This window comes from Eptatretus burgeri, chromosome 1 (genome assembly GCF_056783735.1).
Source record: "Eptatretus burgeri isolate ZD-2024b chromosome 1, Ebu_testis_v1, whole genome shotgun sequence".
Taxonomy (NCBI): Eukaryota; Metazoa; Chordata; class Myxini; order Myxiniformes; family Myxinidae; genus Eptatretus; species Eptatretus burgeri.
The window spans coordinates 74,788,529-74,814,331 of NC_140961.1; the positions used below are offsets into that span (position 1 = coordinate 74,788,529).

A 25,803-nucleotide genomic window follows, 5' to 3' on the forward strand; every position below is an offset into this window, starting at 1 on the left:
GGGCCCACACGCAATCACACACACAAAAAGAAAAGAAACCCCGGAGTTTTTATTGGACACTCCAGCCGATATGAGAGACGAGCTGGGGGTCAGAGTTCGGATGGGCACCTGTGGGTCGTCGAAGGTCCCAGCCTCACGTGTGGGAATCGTGGCTCATGGCGGCAGCCGCGTGGAGCAATCGGAGCTCTGGGGAAGAGATCAGGGTCGCGGACGGGACCCACCAAGGCTCCACGAACAGGCTGGTTCACTCACTCTCCAGCCCAACCACCGTGAACCAACTTGTAACCACTCAAGTACTCCAGATCTCCCAGCGCCAACGACCACACACAACCGAGTCTGCTCGGGGATATATCTCCTCCCACACGGGGAGGGGCCTTGGCAAGAATCATCTCGCTGTCCATCCCTCATTGGCCTCTGGCCACATCCTACCGGGGCGGAGCCGTGCCCCCTGTTCGGAGACCCCATATTCTCCACGTGGCCACGTAGCCTCGCTCGTGCAGAGCAAGAGGGTCTGCCCTGAAAGGCCCACCGTACAAAAACTATCGTATGTGGGGCCCGAGGACCGGATCCGCGAGGCCCCCCTCTCGGCAAGTCAACGTACGAGCAGGCAGCGGGTGGTGATGAAGCATGATGGGGAGGTTTGGGATGGCTCGTTGGATGTAAAACCTAACTAAAGACATCACAACGCACACATTTAATCCTCCCGCTAAACAAAAGGACGGGGTCCTGACTACACACATACTTACAGGCATAACTAACTTTGGGACCTGAATGTTGAGTCTGCATGGTTTCCAGATTCGTAACAATATATATATATATATATATATATATATATATATATATATATATATATATATATATATATATATATATATATATATATATATATATATATATATACAGCTCTGGAAAAAATGAAGGGACCACTGCAAAGTTATCAGTTTTTCTGGTTTTACTATCTATAGGTATGTGTTTGAGTAAAATGAACATTTTTGTTTTATTCTTTAAACTACTGACAACATTTCTCCCAAATTCCAAATAAAAATATTATCATTTAGACCATTTATTTTCAGAAAATGACAACTGGTCAAAATAACAACAAAGATTCAGTGTTTTCAGACCTCAAATAATACAAACAAAACAAGTTCATATTCATTTTTAAACAACACAATACTAATGTTTTAACTTAGGAAGAGTTCAGAAATCAATATTTTGTGGAATAACCCTGATTTTCAATCACATCTTTCATGCATCTTGGCATGCTCTCCACCAGTCTTTCACATTGCTGTTGTCTGACTTTATGCCACTCCTGGCGCAAAAATTCAAGCAGCTCGGCTTTGTTTGATAGCTTGTGACCATCCATCTTCCTCTTGATCACATTCCAGAGGTTTTCAATGAGGTTCAGGTCTGGAGATTGGGCTGGCCATGATGGGGTGTTGATCTGATGGTCCTCCATCCACACCTTGATTGACCTGGCTGTGTGGCATGGAGCATTGTCCTGCTGGAAAAACCAATCCTCAGAGTTGAGGAACATTGTCAGAGCAGAAGGAAGCAAGTGTTCTTCCAGGACAATCTTGTACGTGGCTTGATTCATGAGTCCTTCACAAAGACAAATCTGCCCGATTCCAGCCTTGCTGAAGCACCCCCAGATCATCACCGATCATCCACCAAATTTCACCATTGATGCGAAACACTGTGGCTTGTAGGCCTCTCCAGGTCTTCGTCTAACTATTAGATGACCAGGTGTTGGGCAAAGCTGAAAATTGGACTCATCAGAGAAGATGACCTCACTCCAGTCCTCTACGGTCCAATCCTTATGGTCTTTTGCAAACCTCAACCTGGATCTTCTTTGCTTCTCATTGATGAAGGGCTTTTTCTTGCTTTGCACGACTTCAGCCCTGCCCCTAGGAGCCTGTTTCGAACCATCCTCGCCGTGCACTTCACCCCAGCTGCCATTTGCCATTCTTTTTGTAGGTCACTTGATGTCATCCTACGGTTGTTGAGTGACATTCGAATGAGTTGGGGGTCATCCCGGTCAGTGGAAAGTCGTTTTCGCCCTCTGCCAATCTGTAGCTTTGTTGTCCCCAATGTCTGCTGCTTGACCTTGTTCTTATGAACCGCCATCTTTGAAATTTTAAGGATGGAAGTAAAGTGATGCTAACTGTATCCCTCTGCCAGTAAAGCCAGAATTGAACTCTTCTTTTCCTCACTCAAAACTTTTCTTTTCACCTCTTTTGGCATGGTCAATAGTTATTTTTTTTTATTCCAATTACTTTTGAGGTTCAACGAGCACTGTTTTTGCCATCCAGCTGGTCCTATTGCAAGAGGATAGTGGTTTTTATGACCACAGCAGTGGTTTTTATACTTTTCCTTGTTAAATAAGATTCGGTTCAGGTGATCACCTAATCAGTACCTCATGAAGTAGAATGAGGTGTGCCTGTGTTGGAATTCAACAGACACTGGAATGGAATGGCTGCCAGACATGTAGAGGTGCTGATTTTAAAATTTTTGGAGTGGTCTCTTATTTTTTTCCAGAGCTGTATATACATACATATATATATATATATATATATATATATATATATATATATATATATATATATATATATATATCATTTGTGGCCCTATCTCTCAATGGTGAAGAATCACATAAAAAAAAAAAATTAAAATTCTCGTATCTGGATCTGGATTCGGATCTTCACCAATAGCGAATCAATTCGTCCTTGTCATACACCCAACCTATCCACCAAGTTTTGTCCAAATCAGTACATATCTTTTTGAGATATCGTGTTACATATCGTTTTTATCCCGAATCACTCAACGCTGAAGAATCAATTAAAAATGTCTCGGATCCAGATTCGGATCTTCACCAAAATTGAATCAATTCTTCCTTGTCACACACCCAACCTGTCCACCAAGTTTTGTCCGAATCAGTTCACAACTTTTTTGAGATATCCTGTTCAGAGAGAAACAAACAAAGACAGAGGTGAAAACATAACCTCGGGCCACCTTCGGTGGCGGAGGGAACAAACATGAGGAGGAGGAAGCAATGGAAACACTAACCTGCAAATACAGTACACAGACGGAGAGACATCGGAGCAATTGTGGGGTGCTTCATGAAAATAGAAAAGATAGTGGGTAGGGATAGAGAATAACCTAAATGGTGGTGTACTGCCAACTTCAATCCATGCAGGGAATTATGGGATTGAATATTGTGATTAAAGGTTTCTCAAATGGGAACAAAGAGGAACAAATGAATAAAAGTGAGCAGTGAGCTTGGATTTTGAGTTTCACAAGGAGGGCGTTGCTGGCAGAATGTGTGACATGGAGGGAATGGAGAGGGATTGAGGTATGAAAGAGTTGAAAAGAACAAGATCTAAGGAGAGACAATACAAAATAGAGGCCAATGATGTTGAGAGCTTGGGATTGCATAGCCTCCATAAGACAGACTTGTGTGAACCTGGGACACCCACTTAAAAGGGGAAAGCAGTACTCCACTAAACTACTGACATTTTACTGCATTCACTGCAGAGTATTCATTATTTCAGAGAAAGTCCCAAATGATGTCAACTGTGAACAAAGACTTCATATTGATTTGTAAATGGCTCCAGCTAGCTCATGGAAATATACTCGAACTATCGTAACTCCGAAAACAGGATACAAACGTTCTCAAAACACTTATATCAGACTGCTAATACTATTCCTGTGTTAAACACAACTATTCCAGATTTACATGGAACTTCCTTCCCAATGACCAAAGGTGTGAAGCAGGGCTGTGTGCTTGGTCCAATGCTCTTCATCCTCGACTTCACTGCCATCTTGGAAATCTTCTGCAGAGAAGTCACAGAAGGCATAAATACAATACGAGACCTGATAGCTAAGCATATTCAATCTCAGGTGTCTCTTTGCTAGATCCAAGATGGCACTGCACACTAGAGCTTTTGTACGCTGATGATACCGCCTTAATAGCCCACTCTGAGGTCAGGTCAGGTATGGGAGCATGTGCCAGAACAGCGCGTCGCTGCGTCCACTTTCCGCCGATACTCCAGGGGCCTCCGTCTGGCCATCCCCCAGGCAGATGCCAGGCCCATCCCCATCTCCTTGAGATGGTGGTCAACCTGCTGCAACCACGAGGCACGTGGTCGGCCCACTGGCCTCCTCCACTCATGAGACTCCCTCGCTGAGAGAATCTGGTGAGCAGGATCAGCATCAGGAAAACGAGCCACATGTCCATACAGCCGCAGCTGACGCTCACGGACTATGCAGGTGACAAATCTCATTCGAGTCTCTCTCAGCAACCGCTCGTTGGACACAAAATCCGACCAGCGATAGCCAAGGATTCTCCGAAGAGACCTGGTACCAAAGGAATTAAGTCTCCGTCTCAGATCCTTGGTCAGAGTCCAAGTCTCGCACCCATAGAGCAAGACTGGAAGTACCAAGGACCTGAAGACTCAGACTTTCGTCCTCCCGCACAGGTACCGGCAGCGCCACACCCCATGATCCAGTGAATTCATGACTCCCCAGGCCCGACCCAGACGTCTATTGACCTCTGACTCGCAGCCAGCAGAGACGTGAATATCACTGCCAAGGTAAGTGAATCTCTCCACGACCTCAACATCCTCACCACAAACAGACACAGACAGGACAGCAGCATCCAAGATGTCATTGAAAGCCTGGATCTTAGTTTTGACCAATGAAACCCGTAATCCCAGCGGCTCCGACTCCTCATTCAGCACCTCGAGGGCCCCCAAAAGGATGTCTAAAGTCTCCACAAAGATGACTGCATCATCTGCAAAATCAAGGTCCGAGATCTTGACATTGCCAAACGATGCACCGCAACTTGATCTCTCCGACATCCTCCCTAAAATCCAGTCCATACAAGTGCTGAAAAGTGTGGGGGCAAGTACACATCCCTGACGAACTCCAGTAACAACTGGAAATAAGTCAGAGATGGTACCACCACACTTCACAGCACTCTCATTACCAGAGTAGAGTTCAGAGATCAGATCGATCAGTTTTGGTGGCACCCCACGAAGACCAAGAATCCTCCAGAGGACATCCCGATTCACTGAATCGAACGCGTTACAGAGATCAACATAGACTGCAAGCAGCCCCTGCCGAAACTCTCGTCTGCGTTCGGTGAGGACACGAAGGGCAAGGATACGGTCAGTCGTTGACCTCTTTGGTGTAAAGCCTGACTGCTCTGGACGCCGGTGCTCAAGCAGATGGTGGCAAACCCTATCAAGAATTATCCGAGCAAAGACCTTGCCCGGCACTGAGAGCAGCGTCACCCCTCGGTAGTTGTTGCAATCTTGGCGATCACCCTTCCCTTTCCAGAGAGGGACAACAAGGCCCCTCTTCCAGTCAGTTGGGATGATGCCTGTGTTCCAGGCAGAGCACAAAACTGCATGCAACGACACGAGTGCAGCATTTCCACCAGCCTTGAGAAGTTCGGCATGGATGCCACAGATCCCTGGAGCTTTGCCCCATTTCAACTGGTTCACCGCAGCCCGTGTTTCCACAAGCGAAGGTGGACCACAGTTGATTCGAGGGTCAGCAACAGGGATTGTAACACCCTTGACGTCCAACTCAACAGCTGGGGGATCAGCCTGGTACAACCGCTCAAAGTAACCGGCCCAGCAGGCCTTCACTTCAGACTCCTCTGTCAAGAGCCTACCACTCTCTGCTCGAACTGCAGTGCTCCGAGGGATGGGCTTGGATGAACGTAATGCGCGAATTCCCCTGTAAGCGGGACGAGAATCACCTGTCCACAGGTGATGCTCTACCCCCTCACAGATTCCTCGCACATAGGCCTCCTTGTCCACCCTCAGTGCACGTACAGTTTTACGCCTCAGCTCCCTGAACAGCTCAGCTCTGCCATTCAGCCTGGCCCTGCGACTCTGGTCAATGGTATCCAGTGTCCCTTGAGAGACAAAATTCTTCTTTGCCGTGCGGTGAGCTCCAAGGCATCCACCGGCAACATCAAGGACGGTGGTCTTGAAGGCGCTCCACAACTCTTCAGGACCCCCCAAAGCACCCAGACCCCCCAAGTGTCCACTCAGCCTGTTCGCAAACTCCTCAGCTACTCTCTCATCCCTGAGCTTGGCAACATCCAGCCTAGGCTGGGATGGTACCATTCTCCAGGATTTAAGGTGCAGCTTTAGAGTTGCTACAACAAGCCTGTGGTCAGTATTGAGGAACTGAGCACTCCGGTAGACCCTGCAGTTCTGGATCATCCTCCAACGACCGTCAATGAGGACATGGTCAATCTCCTTTGCCACACCGCAAGCATTGGAATACCAAGTCCAGCGATGAGCTTGTGGGCGCTGAAACCATGAACCAGCCACCCTAAGTCCATGACTTCTTGCAAAGTCAAGGAACTTAGTGCTATTCTGGTTCATAGTTCCTGACCCATGGGGACCAACACACACCTCATAACCATCCCTATCCGTTCCAGTCGATGCATTGAAATCCCCCAAGACTAGAAGTGTATCTCGTCTGGGGCACTGATCAACCACAGACTCGAGTGTGGCATAGAATGCATCCTTCACGGTGAGATCACTCGCCTCAGTCGGAGCATAAACAGGGACCAGGGAAATGACACCTAAGGAGTGACGAATCCTTAATCTCATAATACGCTCGTTGACCGGTGTTACCTCAATTATCATTGGGGTCAGCTTATTGGACACAGCTACAGCAACTCCTTGGGTATGGTAACCATCAGAGCGACCAGACCAATAGTAGGTGTAACCACCCACCATTATCTCGCTGCAATCCGGTCTCCGAACCTCAGAGAGAGCTGCAATCCCGATGTCCAAATGCTTGAGCTCAGATGATAACAGAGACAGGTGATCATCCTCTCTTAGGGATAGGACATTCCAGGCACCCACCCGAAGGGACCGCCTCAGGTTAACCCAAGGAGACCGCCGTCTGGTGGACGACACCTCAGCACCACTCCGACACTCTCTCCCGCAATCTGACCCAGGGATGTTACCCCGTGGTTTCCCTCCTATCATCAAAGATTGGGGGTCCCGAAGGCTTTGCCCCAATTCCGTCATCCGGTGAGCTGCCCTGTGAAGGGAAGCTGCACAGGAGGTACTCCCACGGAGTGGGTTTTCAGATTTTTTTGCGTTTTGCGGAATGAATGGGTTTATGGTGGCCGGAGTGCAAATCCTGCCACCAACCTCCTAATAAGAAGTAACCCAACTGCAGGAGGACGTCTGCAGACACAGTTGGGCACTAGATATGGATGGCCGTTGGCTCACAAGGAGCTCCTCCGCCCTTTGACAGGTTTTGTTTTTAATCCTGCTGGGTGTCCATATCCAAACACCCTCCTCACCAGAAAACCTGGTGGGGGAGACGGTTTAGTCGCCGACAACCCGACCATGGAACAGGTTAGTACAGGTTTACATGGTACCTGTAGCAGGTCACAGATTGAACCTGACCTGCACTCTGAGGATGACGTGCTAAAGCTAATCGCAGAGTTCATCTCCGGTTTTGGATGATCAATCGGCATTTCAAAAACTAAAGTGATGCACCAGAAGTCTGTCGAAATGACTTTGCTTCACTGTGCAAAGAAGTACACCCACCTCGGCAGCACAGTTTCAAACGATGACTGTCGATGCAGATGTAGCATCAAGAATTTCACCTGCAGCAGGCACCTTTGCCCGTCTCAGGAAATGTCTGTGGTCTTAACGTGGCATTAAATCTTCCACAAAGTGCAAGTTTTATCAAGCTGTTTTGTTTCCTTGCCCTCTCTACTCAGCTGAGACTTACACCACCAACAGAAGGCATATTAAAAAGAAAAATCACCAGCATGTAGCTGTGTCACCTCCACACAATCCTGGGCATCCAATGGTCTGACCAAGTCATAAACGCTGAATTCCTTCATCGTGCTAACGTGCCAGAGGTAGAGACCATCCTCCACAGAAGACGGCAAAATAGGGTCAACACATCCCAAGAATGGAAGAACACCGTACCCCTGGAGATGTGTTCTACGAGGATCTCACTCATGGAGCCCGCTCCAAAGCTACACTTCAAAGAACGTGTGTCGACACACCTCGATGTATCCAATATACCATTGGTAAGCTGGGAGGAAGTGGCCAAACATAGACAGGCATGGTGTCAAGCCGTCCGACATGAGGAATCTACTGTGCAGAATCTGCACCCAGCACATCAGCATCAGTTAGATGGGAAAGGTGGCAACAACAACAACAACAACAACAGCAGCAGCACTCGGAGAAAGACCAACACCAAGCCCTCAGCGTCGTTGCTGCAAAATAATCAGCAATCGTATCAGACTCGTCATGCGCCAACAGAAGTGCAATCAATGGCATGACATATCCCTCGCGCTTCATGAAACTTTAACACAGCGTCATCATCCTCAACGAGGGACAGAAACGTTCCGTGAGAACACTGTGACTAAACAACCCAAATACAATGTCTAAAATCAACAAATGTTGACATTTGAGAGTTGGAGAGAAAACATTTTGGGAAACGTCATACCGACAAAAATGCATTATACAGACACTGCAGTTTTGTATAACGATCTAGTGTATTGGGGCAGCAGGTGACTCAAAACAAGGGACAGAGGAGTGAGGAGGGAAGGACCCATGTAAGTAAGAGGGTTGGATTGGGTAGAGTGAAACCAATATACCACTAATGGTAAGCTGGATTTTGAGTTTCACAAGGAGGGCGGTTGTGTGGGGGCAGTAAAGACCACAGGTAGGGATGGGAGATGATTTGGTAGTGTACCACCCACTTGAAGCCCTGGAGGGAAGAGTGGGATTGAACAGTCTCAGGAAGGTGGTTCTGCAAAAATCAGAGTAACAAGAGTGGATCTGGGTGGAAAGTCTGACTTTTTCTTTGAGCAGCGTCTCGCGTAGCGAACGCTGCTCTAAGAACGCTTGGCGTTCTTCTTCTAAAGACAAAACCTTTATATTAGGACTCGGCTCCTTTATATACAGGATCCGGATCTCCTTAAATACTAAACACTTGTACACATCCTCGCATTGAGGGTGCCTTTTGAGAGCATCTGTTAGGAACTTTTAAATATATTCGGACATTTGCTTTAAAGTTTCGAAAAGTTCACGTTACTGTTTAAACATTATTCCATTTAATGTATTGTAAATTCGTAAATACATTATTTATTTCGTAAATACGTAAATACACTATGACGGGTCTCAATATTGGCTTAATCAAGGCACGTGACGAAATATCGGAAGTTGGTGTTGTTGTTTTTTTGTTTGTTTGTTTGTTTGTTTGTTTGTTTTTAGCCGACAAAACCTTTCGGACGCTGCTCTTGGACACATTTGTCCTTGTTTTATAACTGCAGGGGGTGGGGTCACTAGAAGGATGCATGCTTCTGCAATTGCTGCCCGGAAGATCAGAGAACTATGAGAGCAGAGGGTACAGGACAGAAACTTTCCTCTCCCAAGACGTGTCTGACTCCCAAGTATCTCTCCCTGGTTACTCCCTCTTACGGTATGACAGACCTGAGCCTCGTCCTGGTGGAGGTGTTGCTCTCTTCATCAAAGACTCTATTCCTCACTCTCCATGCACTGCTCTCACTCCCCCACACCCCCAGGAATACCTCTGGCTTCGGCTTCCCCTCCACTCCCACCTCATGTTTATATGTGTACTGTACCGTCCACCGAACAGTGATGACTCCATCTACACCTCACTATCCGAAAACATGGACCATCTTCTATCTTCTCATCCAAACTCTCTCTTCCTCTTATGTGGTGACTTCAATTGTCATCACACCAGTTGGCGAGGTGTGGGTACCTCTCTCACCTGTCATGGCACCTCAGCAAAAGCTTTCTGCGACTCATTGGGACTGACTCAATCGGTCAACTTCCCGACCCGGATCTCAACCAATGGTACTCCATCTCTTCTGGATCTGATTTTGACAAATTTCCCTGACAATATCTGCTGCTCTTCCTTCGCTCCAATTGGTTCTTCTGACCACGTCCTTGTCAAAGTGGACATCTCTCTGGCTGTTATCAGAGAACCACCTCACCGCCGTCGAGTCTGGCATTTCACTCAAGCCGACTGGCAGGGTCTCCGAGCAGCCATCAAACTTACAGACTGGTCTCCTATTACTACTTTCTCAAACATCAACTCATCCTGGGAATTCTTTCAAAGAAACTTGCTCTCTCTCATGCACAGATTTATCCCCTCTCGTGTTCAGTTGTCTTACCCTTCCTCCCGCCCTTGGTTTACTGAAGCTTGTGGCGAGGCAGTTGTCCTGAAACAACTTGCCTTTGCCTCATGGAAAGCAAACCCAACTGAGGGCAATCTCAGTTCTTTCCACAAAGCTCGGAACAAGTGTGTAGCTACCCTCAGGAGAGCCAGAAAACAACATCTTTCTCATCTCAAGTCTGAACTCTCAAACCTCTCTCCCTCCTCAAAATCCTGGTGGCGTTTAATCAAATCTGTTTCTGGTGTATGTTCCCCCTCCATCCCCTCCCTTACCTCAAATGGCCGCACTGCTGATTCCACACGTGATAAAGCTGAATGTCTAAACTCGGTGTTTGCAGCTAAATCTTGTGTCCTAAACCCATCACTATCTCTACCCACTTTACCCAGTCGCACCCAACTGTCCCTGGACTCTGTGTCCTTTTCTCCTGACAAGGTGGAGAGCTTGCTTTCAAACCTCGAGTCAGATTCTGCAACCGGTCCAGACGGCATCAGCCCACGTGTCCTCAAAGCCTGCTCTTCTGCTCTTGCTCACCCTCTCTCTGTTCTATTCACCCTCTCATTTGCCCAAGGTCATCTGCCCTCTGCTTGGAAATCTGCCAACATCACTGCCCTGCATAAAAAAGGTGCAAAAACAGATCCCTATAACTACAGACCAATCAGCCTTCTCCCAATCATCAGCAAGGTGATGGAATCCATCATCGCTTCAGATATGAAATCCTTCCTCTTCTCCAATGGCTTGATTTCCAATCATCAATTTGGTTTCAGACCAGGTCACTCTACCCTGGATATGCTGCTTCTGCTCTCCCATCAATGGATGGAGGTCCTCAATGCCAGACAGGAAATCCGAGCCGTATCCCTGGACATATCACGTGCTTTTGACACAGTCTGGCACCCTGCCCTACTCACCAAACTCTCTTCCCATGGTATCCAAGGCCATCTCCACTCATGGCTCGCAGACTTCCTCTCCTGTCGCAGTCAACGTGTGGCCCTAAATGGAGTTCTTTCATCCCCTCTTCCTGTGCAGGCTGGAGTTCCTCAAGGTAGCGTTCTGGGCCCTGTTCTTTTTCTGGTTTTCATCAATGATCTCTCTGACTCTCTGGAAAATCCTCTATTTCTCTTTGCCGACGACTCCACCCTCGGCCGTACCATCTGTCATCCCTCAGACCGGCAAGCAGCAGCTTCTTCGCTCACTGCAGATCTGGATAAAATCACAAACTGGTCCAACACGTGGAACATGTCTTTCAATCCAGACAAATCTCACACTCTCACTATGTCTCTTCGAAAGGACCGTTTAGAAAACGCCCACATCAACTTTCTCAACAATCCTCTGGAAGAAGTCTTTTCTTTCAAGCTTCTGGGTCTCACTATCTGCCATGACCTTTCCTGGGAAAATCACATTTCCAACCTCGCCTCAAAAGCCAGTCGCCGACTGGGAATCCTCCGTCGTGCAAAGTCCTTCCTCGGCCCTCTTGAGCTCCTGACCACTTACAAAGCTTTTGTCCGTAGCCTGATGGAGTACTGCTCTCCCCTCTGGGCTGGTGCTCCTGCCTCCCACCTTTCTCGGCTTCACGCTGTCGACACCAGGGCATTTAAGATCATCGGCATCTCCCGCAATGAAGCTGAGTCTTTGGGCCTCTCACTCAATCACCGCAGGTTGGTCGGTGGTCTTTCTGTCTTCTACCGACTCCTCTCCAGCCTTGCCCCCCCTGCTCTCTCTGCGATTTGTCCCCACCACATTTCCACAGGGCGCTCAAGGTCCGCCAACAACCCCCTTCTGGTAAAACTACCAAAATCACGAATCACTGCTCATCTTCACTCTTTCATTCCTCTTTTTTCCCGCCTTTGGAATAAACTTCCTCACTCTATTCTTTCCCATTCTTCCCTCCAGGCTTTCAAAACAGCTGTTCACCACCACCTCTTATCTTCCCCGATCCAAATCCTCGATCTTTTCTACCCCCGATAATCCACCCAAGCCCACTTCCTTCAATTCCCCTGCTTTCCTTCCTGAAAGTCCATCTTCTCTTCGCCATGTTCCCCGTCCCATCCCCATCCCTCTCCCTTCCACAGTTCACCTAATGTGTCTGTTCCCCACTGTTTTGTCCCTTCCACTCCCGCCCCTCTTGTCTCATGCCTCCTTGCTGGGAGTTGTGTGCTCGCTCTCATATGAGCCTCGACCAAGGTATACAAAAATAAAAAAATAAAAAAAAATGGAAGGAAGCAGAGAAGCCACCAACCTGTTTATAATGTGGGGTGCAACAGGCCTTGTGCTTCTGCCTCATCATCAGAGTTGCCAATAATGTTGGGAGCTTTAGATTCCACAAAAAAAAAAAAACATTTGAGCCTGGGGCACCAGCCCAGAGGGATGCTCCATCGAGCAATGGACGAGTGCCTCATCGGCTGAGAGTTGTTCTGCTTTTAAGGAATGACTCGGAACAGCAGAGGGTGCCCAGTTTACGGCTGGCTTCGAAGGACAGCTTCACTATATGGTCAGCCCAAGAAAGGTCATGGCTGATGTTGAGGCCTAGAAGTTCAGGATAGTTAACCTCTTCTAGTAGATGACCACAGAAATCGATAGGTAGGTTAGTTTAACAATCTTGGCAGAGCGACAGGGTGAAACTGTGAGATTTTCAAGGATTGAAAGACATGACCTTCCATTGGTCAGAACAGTACTGTATTTAATAAATTCCAGATCGACACAGTGACGCAGCTGCTGCCAGCCTGTCAATAGGATGGGGCTATTGTAAATCCAACATAGAGCCATCTGTCATAGGGAAAAGAGGGTTTTCTAGAGCAACGGTGAGGTTGTTTATGTATATTAGGAACAAGACTGGGCACAAGATGCTAGAATGGGGCACTTCAACCTCAACAGGAAGAGGAGAGGTGACGGCAAAGCATTCCCTGGCGCATGTTGAGGAAGTCAGAAAGCCACGTATGAAAGCAGCATTTTGTACAAGCAGGAAGCTTGGAATGAGGGCAGGATGCCAAACTGTGTCGACTTTCCGAGATATGTCCGAGGCGATCGTGGTGAGATTTATGGCATCAGACCATTGTTGAACGATAAGCATCAGCATGCCCTAAAGTTGAATGACCGGAATGGAATCTAAACTGATAAACGGATGTCAGGCGACTTGAAAAGATGAAAGACTTGCTGTTGGCAGCGATGACTTTGCTTAAATTGGGAACGAAGCGAACTGGTCTGTAATTGCAAGGATATGTTTTTGTACCCTTATTTTTAATGGGAGAGATGTTACCAACAGATGTTCCCAAGGAAGACGTCATAATAATATACCGGTACATGCCGTACTTCAAAACCACAACAGCAAGCCTTGGGTTGTTATATTATTCTTTCACAGGTCCAATGGAAAGATTGCTATGACTACCTCCACCACCGAAGGTGGACAGAGGTTATGTTTTCATCCCCGTTTGTCTGTCTGTTTGTGCACAGGCTATCTAAAAAAAGTTATGGACAAATTTAGACGAAATTTGGTGAACGGGTTGGTTGTGCGACGAGAACGAATCGATTAGATTTTGTTGAAGATCTGGATCTGAACACGACAGTTTTTAAAGTGATTCTTCACCAATGCGTAATCGGGTCAAAAACGATACGGAGCATGATGTCAGAGGGTGGGGAGCGCAGCGTCTCGACCCGGTCTTGTTCCGAATAAGCAATGGGTCTAGTCTTGTTCCCAATTGTCGCAACAATGATTTGGTGTATCTGAGTTCGTGGTGCATGCAATGTGAAATTGTGCGTCTTGTTAGTTTTGTAAGGACAACCCATTATTGTTTTTGGCACGTAAAATTGTCCTCAACTTCGCATTTTGCTTCTATTCCGTGTACAACATTGGCGGTTGTCTATTTATTTATTTAATTTTGTTTTGATTCATAAGTACCATGTTTTAAAATACACTAAACAAAGCTATTTACATCGAACGTGGAAATTGACAACAAAATCACGAAACCATAAAAGCCAGAACGCTGTACACATGATCCCAAATTGCCGATACCGGACCGAGAGAAACGTTTTGGTGATAACCAAACCGCGTCTGCTCAAATTACAACTAAATTATACCAAGAAAGTTTGAATTTGGCTAATAAGAGAAACTTCGTCTGTAACGAGGACGACATTCGAGAGACTGCCGACCTCCGGCCAGGATGAACAGGTCACGTTTTGTCCCCCACTGATAAGCGTGTTCGATCAACCAAAATAAAAGCGGCTTGTCGTTGTCACCAAACCAACTCGTCCACCAAATTTTGTAATCACTCATCCACAACTTTTTGAAACATCGTGCCCTATACCGTTTTTGGTCCCAACTCTCAATTATTGTGAAGAATCATTGTAAAAAATAAAAAAAAATTAAAAAACAACATTCTAGTATCCGGACCTTCACCAAAATTGAATCAGTTCGTCCTCGTCGCACACCAAACCTTTCGTCCGAATCCATTCATAACATTTTGAGATGTTTTATATACATTGTTTTTGGCCCTTTATCACTCAATGGTGAAGAATCGCTCAAAAAATTCTCAGATCTGGATCCGGATCTTCACCAATATGTACAGTGCCTTCAGAAAAGTATTCACGCCTCAAGACTTTTGTGACATTTTGTGGTGTTACAGCCTGAATATCAAATGAAAAGCTGAAATGTCTTGCGCCACTAAGTATTCAACCCCCTGAGTCAATGCTTTGTTGAAGTGCCTTTGCCAGTGATTACAGCTTCGAGTCTTCTTGGGTTTGCTTGTATCAGTTTTACACATCTGGATTTGGGGATTTTCTCCCATTCTTCCTTGCAGATTTGCTCACGGTCTGTCAAGTTGGATGGCGAGCGTCGGTGAACAGCAGTATTCAAGTCTTTCCACAGATTCTCAATGGGATTCAAGTCTGGGCTTTGGCTGTGCCATTCAAGGACTTTCACATTCTTGTTCTGAAGCTATTCCAGTGTTGCTTTGGCTGTATGATTGGGGTCGTTATCCAGTTGGAATGTAAATCTTTATCGCAGTCTAAGATTTTTTGCACTCTGAAGCAGGCTCACGACTCGTCGTGTCATGTTGTGCAGCTGAAAAGCATCCCCATAGATTGATGCTACCACCACCTTGCTTCACGGTAGGGATGCTGTTCGATGGGTGATGACGTGCTCTGTTTCTGCCAAACGTAGCTCTTCGTATTCAGGCTAAAGAGTTCAATTTTCTTCTCATCAGACCACAGGATATTTTCCCTCATGCTCTCAGAGTCTTTCTTGTGCCTATTTACAAACTCCAGGAGTGTTGTCATGTACCTTTTTATCAGGAGTGGTTTCCATCTGGCCACTCCCCCATAAAGCCTACATTTGTGAAATGCTGCACAGATGGTTGTCCTTCCGGCAAGTTCTCCCATCTCAGTCAAGGAACTCTGTAGTTCTGTGAAAGTGGTCATTGGGTTCTTGGTCACCTCCCTGACCAAGGTCCTTCTTGCCCGGTTATTCAGTTTGGTCAGACGGCCAGCTGAAGGAAGAGTGGGTAGTTCCATATTCTTTACATTTCCAAATTATGGAGCTCACCTCTTGGGAATTTAAAACACGAGAAAAAGCCTGATGTTGGCTTCGTGGTTAGGGTGTCTTGCTTGTGATCTTCGGGTCCTGAGTTCGAGCCCCGTTGGCCACAGACACCAGGTGGGGTTGATTCAGCCTGTCATTCTTCTGAGGTCAGCAAAATGAGTACCAGTGTACTGGTATAGGGGCACAGCATCAGCGGCATAGTCACGCCCCAATAAAATGATGGCTACCCGGCAGCGAAGATGCCATACGCAAGAACAAGAATTCTATCTCGGAGTTCTACGGACAGTTCCTTGGACCTCATGGTGGAGTTTCTGCTCTGACATGCACTGTCAACTGTGGGACCTTGTATAGAAAGGTGTGTTTCTTTCTAGATCATGTCCAATCAATTGAATTGGCCACAGGTGGAATCCAATCAAGTTGTAGAGACTTCTCAAGGATGATCAAAATAAATTGGATGCACTTGAGTTCAATTTGGAGTGTCATAGGAAAGGGGATGAATACTTAGTGACGCAAGTTATTTCAGATTTTAATTTTCGTTAACTTGTAAAAATTTCTAAAAACATGTTTTCACTTTGTCATGTTGGGGTACTTTGTGGAGATCGGTGACAAAATTTAATTTTATTTAATCAATTTTAAATTCAGGCTGGAACACAACAAAATGTGACAAATGTCGAGGGGTGTGAATACTTTCTGAAGGCACTGAAATTCGTCCTCGTCACACAACCAACCTGTCCACCACGTTTCATCCGAATCCGTCTACAACTTGCTGAAATATTCTGTTCACAGACAAACAGAGGTAAATACAAATACATAACCTCCGTCACCGAAAACTCCAAAGAGTGACCTTGTACACACGTCAGGAGTTTGTTCATTGATCAGAATCAGCTTCCAATGTTGCTCAACATAATCACATGTCCACGACAGTATCACATGTCCACGACAGTATCACATGTCCACGACAGTATCACATGTCCACGACAGTATCACATGTCCACGACAGTATCACATGTCCACGACAGTATCACATGTCCACGACAGAATCACATGTCCACGACAGAATCAGATGTCCACGACAGAATCAGATGTCCACGACAGAATCAGATGTCCACGACAGAATCAGATGTCCACGACAGTATCAGATGTCCACGACAGTATCAGATGTCCACGACAGAATCAGATGTCCACAATGGAACAATTCAAGTCGGATTCGTATTCACAGCTCGTGGCAAAAACAAGGACAAATGTGTCCATTAGCCGCGTCCTAAAGCCAATAACAACAACTTCCGATATTTTGTCACGTGCCTTGATGGAGCCAATAGCGAGATCCGTCATGGAGTCTCCTGTTCTTGACGAGAAAATAGTGTATTTACGAAATTACAACACATTAAATGGAATAATCTTTCAATAGTAACGTGAACTTTTCGAAACTTTAAAGCAAATGTCCGAATATATTTAAAAGTTCATGATAGACGCTCTCAAAAGGCACCGTCTTTGTGAGGATGTGTACAGGTGTTTAGTATTTAAGGAGATCCGGATCGTGTATATAAAAGAGCCGAGTCCGAAAGGTTTTGGAAGAAGAATAAGAATAAGAATAAGAATAAGAATAAGAAGAAGAAGAAGAAGAAGAAGAAGAAGAAGAAGAAGAAGAGTCCTAAAGGTTTTGTAAGAAGAAGAAGAACGCAGAGCTCTCTTGGAGCCACGTTCGCTCTGCGAGACGCGGCTACAAATGGACAAAAGTGGACACAATTGTACATTTGGCGACATGAAATTTTTCCTGACATGACCTCGCAGGATGGCTGAGAGGTCCACTCACCTCCAAACTGTGAGGCCTGGGTTCGAATCCTGAGCCAGCTACAAACTTCCATCCCAGTGTTTCACACACACACACACACACACACACACACACACACACACACACACACACACACACACACACACACACACACACACACACACACACACACACACACACACACTGATTCATCAGTGAGTGCACCGTCCCTCGAAGAGGAGGCAAGCTATCTCCGGCACCCTGAACAAATTACAAACTCTTGCCCCATCACTGGGGAGGCAATGTCAAACTATCCATTGCAAATCATGCCGCGGGGACATGCGGCCCGGCAGAACACGAGAAATAAAACATTTCTCCACGTGGGTGGTCAATGTGAAGCAAAAAAAACAAACAAACAAAAAAACCGATGCTGTGCACTCGATTCGGTGCCCCCTTTTACATGGAATGACCAACGTGCGATTTCACGTTCAAACGTGTTCAAGGTTCACACGAATGAAACGGAAAAGGTTCTCACTTCGACTTTAGCGACGTTTGGGAATGGTTCGGTTTCACAGCTGTGAATGGGTGTCCATGATGTTTGTAAAACCAATGAGGTAAACAATGCCACGAGACGGGAGCCGGGAGGACATGAACAAATAAATGTTAAATTGAGGAGACGAGAGGACGCACATCCACACCTTGCAATCAGCCAGGTCCACCTTTGTGACGAAGTATTACACCAATCACTCGATCAGCTAAACCCGAAATGCTCGCTGTTGCTTTCGCATTCTCACGTTCTCGCTCCACAATCGTCATTTCCGGTAATCGTCACTTCCTCCAATCGTGTCCAGCATGACAAAGATTATTGGTGTTCTGAATTTGTCGCCACCAAGCGCCATCTTGGGAGGCCAACTCGGAGCAGGTATATTTCTACTCACGTGATAAATTCCAGGGTGATATTGGATATTGAATGGTAATTTTAACTTGAAAGTGAAAGTCGATGTGAACACACTTTCTCACGCAAACGTAACGCAACGCGGGACGCGGTGAATCGTTCACTGGGCCTAGCAACATGGCGGCAGCGGTGAATCCTTCACTGGGCCGAGCAACATGGCGGCAGCGGTGAATCATTCACTGGGCATAGCAACATGGTGGCAGCGGTGAATCATTCACTGGGAATAGCAACATGGCGGCAGCGGTGAATCATTCAGTGGGCCTAGCAACATGGCGGCAGCGGTGAATCATTCACTGGGCCGAGCAACATGGTGGCGTGTGCTGGAGTCACTGACGATTATAAAACAACGAGAACTGCTCTCCATACAGAGTGCATACCTCCACCGGACTGAACACTATCCCTATCCCAATGATAGGCCGGATTTCGATGTGTACTGAACCTGAACCAAAATCGAATCGGCTTGGTCTCGTCATCGAACCAATTTATCCACCAAGTTTTATCATAACTCGTCCACAAAATTTTGAGATACGACTGGGCACGTTGGTCCGTTGGACCAAATCTTCATTGCTTTTCACAGCGTTGCTGCGCTCCAGCCTGCATGACCGGGATTGTTATTGCCATGTGATACTACTATTATTATCACCCTCATCAGAGGATTGCGTATTGCATTTGGGTGTTTGTTCGTTCGTTATTCGTTCGTTCGTTTATCCACACAACAGAACTTTCGTGTTTTCCTCCGCAACTGCTTGTCGGATTGAGACGAAATTTTCACCACAGGAGCGACGAATCATGCGGCGTTTTAATGATAATTATGACGTCATAGGTCACGAGGTGTGACAGCCATGTTGGAATGACCGAAAATTTAAAAATGTATATTTCTCTTGAACCGCTTCATCAACCGAAGTGAAACTTCACAATTCTGATCTCGTAGTGATGGGGAATGTACGTTTTAAATTTCAACCTCATTGGACGCACGGTGCGCCAGGCAGGATTATTTAATTCTTTGAATCTGTTTTTTTTTTTTTCTTGAATAAGACTCGCTTGGCTGCGCTTGGATGGGTTTGAGGGAGGAGGAGCAGCAGCTGAAACCTGAATGCCAATCCAAGTTCCTCCTGATGACTTCATCTTTTGTTTGGGTTCCTTCTGATGAGTCCAATGCAGGACTGTTCCTATTTGGTCTTCAATTTGATTCGAATTGAATTTACTTCAATGAAACGAAGACCAAGAATCCCATTCCAGAATTAAATTGAATAATAATAAACGTCATGGCTCAGGGTCAGGTGTCCGATCAAAGCGGGACGTCTTGGTACCCGGTCATCACTGTCAGCAGTTATCAAGTGGCAGTTCTAGTTATGCCTCATTAAATACGTAACACACCGGTACACAAACATTACACAAAATACACCACGCAAAACTACATAAACACCACACAAAACAAATCCTGGCGAGCGTGTGCAATCTCTGATAGCTCCTTTTCTTGTTATTATTGTTAATACTAGTGCGTGGCTGCACGTGCAAAAAAAAAAAAACCAAAAAAAAACTTTCAAACAAACACACAGGCCGTTCCTTCGCTCTCGCGTGGCCGTACGTGCAAAAATAAATAAACTTTCAAACTGCGTGCCAGAAACAACCACACAGGCCGTTCCTTTGCTCTCGCGTGGCCGTACATACACAAAAAAAAACTTTCAAACAAACACACAGGCTGTTCCTTTGCTCTCGCGTGCCCGTACGTGCGTGGCCATACGTGCAAAAAAATAAAAATAACTTTCAAATCATGTGCCAGAAACAACCACACAGACCGTTTCTTCACTCAAAAAAAACCTTCAAACCGCGTGTCAGAAACACAAACCACACAGGTCGTTCCTTCGCTCTCGCGTGCCCGTACGTGCAAAAAAATAAAAATAACTTTCAAATCATGTGCCAGAAACAACCACACAGACCGTTTCTTCACTCAAAAAAAACCTTCAAACCGCGTGTCAGAAACACAAACCACACAGGTCATTCCTTCACTCTAGTAAAGGACGACTGGATTGGGGCATTGTGTTTGTCTATAAATGCGCATAAGAAATTGAGAAATTATTAGAATACAGTAAGTCATCACTATCCGGAAGTCCGTACGTTGTAACCCGTAATGGGGAACGCGCTATAACTTGGCCATAACTTCGGAACCACTTGTCCGATTAATTTCAAACCTTTTGAAAGGCAAACAAACAGAGATTGCTGGAATTATAGATAGATAGAAGATAGATACTGTGGTTGCAAAACGCCAAGCAACATGTCCTGTCATTGGTAACTAAATGGCGCCCTTTCCCCAACGGCCACGCCGACGCAGCACCGTGTCCTGTCATTGGTTGGTAAATAAATGGCCATAACTTGGGAACCACTTGCCCGATTAATATCAAACCTTGAAAACGCACATACTCAGGTCCCCAGCAATATACCTGGCAAGTTTCAATGAGATCGGACCAGTGGTTGTTGAGAAACAGCGGTCACAGACACACACACACACACACACACACACACACACACACACACACACACACACACACACACACACACACACACACACACACACACACACACACACACACACACACACATTGCTGGAATTATAGATACATCGATAGATTAATGTTAATAGTTAATATATGCTTTGGTTAAATGTTATCATTGTTTTTGCTATCTATTTTGTAATTACAATGCCATGCTGTGGTCCAAGGGTGAATTAAGCTGCTTTATATAGCTTAACATGTCGTACGTTTAGATTGTGGGAATTCTAAGGGGTTCTTTCTCATTAATTAGCCTAATCAACTCAGGAGGTCATGATGATCATTTTGGTGCATCACATTTCACATCAGAACGCTCGAGTAGAACTCCACAAAAAACATGCCACACACACACACACACACACACACACACACACACACACACACACACACACACACACACACACACACACACACACACACACACACACACACACACACACACACTTGGGTCTTTTGGATCCTCAGGGTCTTTGGAAGTCTTAAGGATCTTCAAAGGTTGAAGATAGAGCCCTGTGTTGGCTTAGTGGTTGGGGTGGTGGGCTTTGGATCTTTGGATCCTGAGTTCAAGCTCTGTCAGCTGCTGAATTAACACCAGGTGGGGTTGACTCAGCCCGTCAATCTTCTGAGGTTGGTGAAATGAGTACCGGTGTACTGGTAACAAGGGCAGGTTGTCAGTGATGCCCCCATACTAGGGAGCAGTGGTGATGCACCGTTGATCAAAGCCAGTTGAAAGCATGGCATCATGCCACCAACAAGAAGTATAAATATTTTAAAATAAAAATTAAAAAGTTGAAGGGGTCTCAGCAGGCTTCAGGGTCAAAAGGTACATGATAATAGTGTGTAATTAATGAATGGACGTACGTTATTAAGACACAAAAAGTATGCTTAACATACACACACACCCCTCATCCATTTAGAGTAAATCCTGCTTGCAAAACAAACAAACAAACAAACAGGGGGTGAAAACATAACCTCGGTCCCCCATTGGTGGCAGAGGTAATTAAGTTTGAGACTGTCACTGCCAATTGTTGTTTAAGAAGCTCTTTCTTTACTTCCTTTATCCTCTTTCTGTTTACCTATTTTGTTTCACCAAACTTGCACATTCATCAATATACTGTTTGCATCAAAATCCATCTTTAGACTCCAACATACACTGATCAACATTAACAGCATCTTAAAAATATAGGCAGAATAGCATGCAACTTGATTTCAAAAAGAAAATGAGAATAAGGAACCAGGAGTGTGCTCCATTACCAAGCAGTTTGTAGTGTGCTTCGCAAGTGGCTTAAGCACTCCAACGAAACGGTCCATAAGGAACGGCTGGCTTGGCGAGCGATAGGAAACTTATTCGTGATGTAATCACACCCCTGAATGTATTTTTTTATCACATATTGATATGGATCTATCTTATGTACGCAACAATCTGGAGTTGGCTGAATGGTTAAGATGGCTGGCTTAAGATCTTAGCCTTCTTCGGGTCTTGAGTTTGAGCCCCTGTCGTGTCGTTGAATTAACACCAGGTGGATGACTCAGCTTGTCATCCTTCCGAGGTCAGCAAAACTGAGTACCAGCTTACTGGTAACAGGGGGCACTGCATTAGCAACACAGCCACACTCCCAGCACCCATAGTTTGCATATGGTATTATAATGTATGCAACGACAGTGGAAAATCTGGACCCCAATTTCCATTGATTGAACCAATAGCACAGCGAGCTTGACAAGCAGAGCAGGATGCCAGACGATATTTGAATCTGTACCGGGGAGACGGTGACCCCACATCTCAAACAAGAGGTCAGGACCAACTATCGAGAGAAAAGGATCTCCATATTTGACCACGACAAGTATGGATCCCAAACTGACAGCCAGATATCCAGCTGTTTGAAGAGGAAGGATAACATCAGTAATATTTCAAGATTGCTTGACTCTGCTTGTAATTGGAACTGGAAGTAAACTTATTGGCTGATCGTGAAAACGTGTACTTGCACCCTTCTTGTGATTGGGAGTGATAGTGGCAGACTTCCACGGAGAAAGGAGGCGACCAGGTGAGGACAGGTTAAAGAGTAGAAAATACAAAAGCAAAGGCAGCAGAGGGATCAGGATTTGAGAACAATGGTACTGATGAAGATTCTCGGCTGAACAGATATCGTCACCATATCAAGTGTGGAAGTGAGATGAATGCTGTGTGTATAATATGGTGACAGAGCTGGATGTGTCAGGAAAACGCGATTTGGAGGTGAATTTGACTATACCAGATGAATGAGGGACTTAAGGTGTCACCAACACTTTGGAGATCGAAGGAGGTCGGTTGAAAAGTTCAGCCTTGGGGTTAACAATATGATGCATTTTCTCTGGCTTGCCAAAAGATGCAAGCCTTGCGGATGGACCTGAAATTGCCCCGTGTTCGCCTTCCATGTTGAGAAAGCATACGCCTTGGCCACACTGCCTCAGCATAGGATTCGGTTTACCAGGGCAAACAGTATGCATAGGATAGTTGCAGCAAGGATGGGAGATGGAGGAGATGGAGGAGAAAGTATTCCCAGGCAGCATCAATATCAGCTCAATTCATCTTTGAAGTCACTTTGCTGTTTCTGGTGGTTGGTCTATGCAAAGAACCAGGTTCCGTGACAGTGAGGTTGCTGTGTTGAACACCAGCAATGGAGCGATTGGTCTTGACAAGAAAGTTGTTGGAAGAGCCAAGAGGGACAGAATAAAGAACAGGAGTGCAAGGCTGTATGGATTGTTATTGGTTCACGAGTCAGGAAGTGACCACTATATTCGTTATGGGTGTGTGTCTGTCTGTCCTGAGCATAGCTCCGTGAGTTTTGATCCGATCTTGATAAAATTAGGGTGCGAGGTTTGTATCATGATCGAGTTGTCTTTTCCGGAGAATGGGCATGCTGCGCCCATTATGGGCGGAGCCACGCGCCCAAAAAACGTGTTTTTAGGAGGTCGCCGGTTTCAAGTTACATCTTCTCCGAGGGGGTTTGTCGAATCTGACAGGGGTTTCGGTATTTGGTTAGCCCAATGGCACCTGCATAGCCCCACGGAGCTCGATTTTTCATTTTCGTCCCAAGGTCAAGGTCACAAGGTCACGAACTTAGAAAATGTCATAAAAATCAATACATTGGGCACCAAGCTCCTAGGGTTTTCAATGTTTCGAATAAAAGTTGGTATGCAAGTAGTGCTTTTCGAGTACTACAACTTTCATCATTTACATTTTTCCCGATTGCCGCCAGTTTGCCCGTGGCGTCCCCTCAAAGGTCAAAAAATAAAAAAGGCGAACCGTGTACATTGCTCGTGAACCATCGCCCTCTCCAGACTTGTTCATTACTTCAAATCTATAAAGAGGGAGAATGCAAAAATTAATAGATTGGTTCAGACCCACAAAAAACAACTGAAGGTGCAAGGCCAGGGGTGTGTTCCGTTAGCAAGCGGCTTTATATTGCTTGCCAAGCCATCCGTTCCGTATCAACTGCTTTGCAAGCTGCTCATCTAGTCGCTCAGGAAGAGGAGCAAGCGATTAAGAGATGTGCCTCATTGTGTCAGCAAAAATTCTCGTCGCAGTCCGATTCAAAATGATAATACAACCGATGAAATGGTCAGAGGAATACCCCCCTCATGTACTGTATACTGCACTCATAATATTATTGAAACGTGCATTTCATACTTCAATTTACTACTTTTCATCCGAATTCTTCAAGATCTACAAACATGCAAAACCCCTCCCTCCATCCCCAAAGTGCACAGCAGTAGATCCGTAGATAAGCTTGGTAGGGGTCTCCTCTTGACGTCCTATTTATTACCTCTCTTTCCCTCTTCCTCATACTCTGTAGCCGCTGCGAACACAATCAATTCGTTTAAGGAAGTCGTCACAAGAGGATCGAGTAAAACTGAAAACGACGGCCTGCATCCCATTTCTTTGAGTACCACGATAGCATTGTTTACAAAGGAGACCGCCATGTAGTTAAGCGGTGCCGAGCACTCCGTTCCATTGGAGTACTTGCTTGAGAACTTTGAATCGAGAAAGCCTCTTGCTAATGGAACACACCTTGGGGCTGGTGTTTGCAGAGCTAAGATTGTTACCACCAAAGCAGAAATTGTGCTGACCATTCAATACTTTGCTTCTTCATATGTGGATCAAATGAATGTCCTGTATCCGTGTTGTCTCCCGTCAGGATTCATTCTCGGAACACGTCAACCTCGTGTTGCTAATGCTGCAAATGAGTTGTGCACAAAACGGGTGAGGAAAACTGATCATTGAGCACATGTGAAAGCTATTTTGAACACATCTTTCTCTTTCTTAATGTTTTTGGTTAGTATGGAGAACAAACTTGCTGGAGATATTCCTACTTCCTGTGCAATCTTGGTCCAGCTCATGAGTTGGTTCTACTGCTGAATGGTGTTGACCTACTGAAAATATTCTTAGTTAATTGGTGACATTTTATGATGCAAATCAAGGTTAAAAATATATACAAATAATTAAAAAAAAAAAAAAAAAAAAACTTGCCTGCAATGCACCTTGGTCCACTGCTGAGCTGTAATTGAACAGCAGTACATATAAACATGGCTGCCACTGAGCAAGGACGTTTGCTCTTACATCTCGGCACAATGATGTTGGAAAGGCTGTGGGCGGTTTGGCTTTTGAAATGGCCCTCGTATATCAGTGTGTTGGAGATCACACCTGTACTGTATTGTTAATTATCAAAACATGGACTCAAATCATCATCTGTGTTCTCCAAAATTGGGAAATAATTAAACCGAGCTCCTGAAAAATTTAATTCACTAAAGGCAACAATG

At 45.6% G+C, this 25,803-nt stretch overlaps 1 protein-coding gene across 1 annotated transcript in view; it reads right to left on the minus strand.

Annotated features, from left to right (window-relative positions):
- Positions 1-7,891, minus strand: part of LOC147034764 (ecotropic viral integration site 5 protein homolog) — a 124,269-nt gene extending 116,378 nt beyond the window's left edge. Inside the window, exons 1-3 of the mRNA XM_085855864.1 lie at positions 7,813-7,891; positions 3,734-3,830; positions 3,394-3,460 (exon numbers count right to left, since the gene is read on the minus strand). Of these exons, the coding sequence (XP_085711990.1) occupies positions 3,394-3,460; positions 3,734-3,830; positions 7,813-7,891 (243 nt within the window). The remainder of the gene's footprint in view (positions 1-3,393; positions 3,461-3,733; positions 3,831-7,812) is intronic.
- Between the last annotated feature and the right edge of the window lie 17,912 nt (positions 7,892-25,803).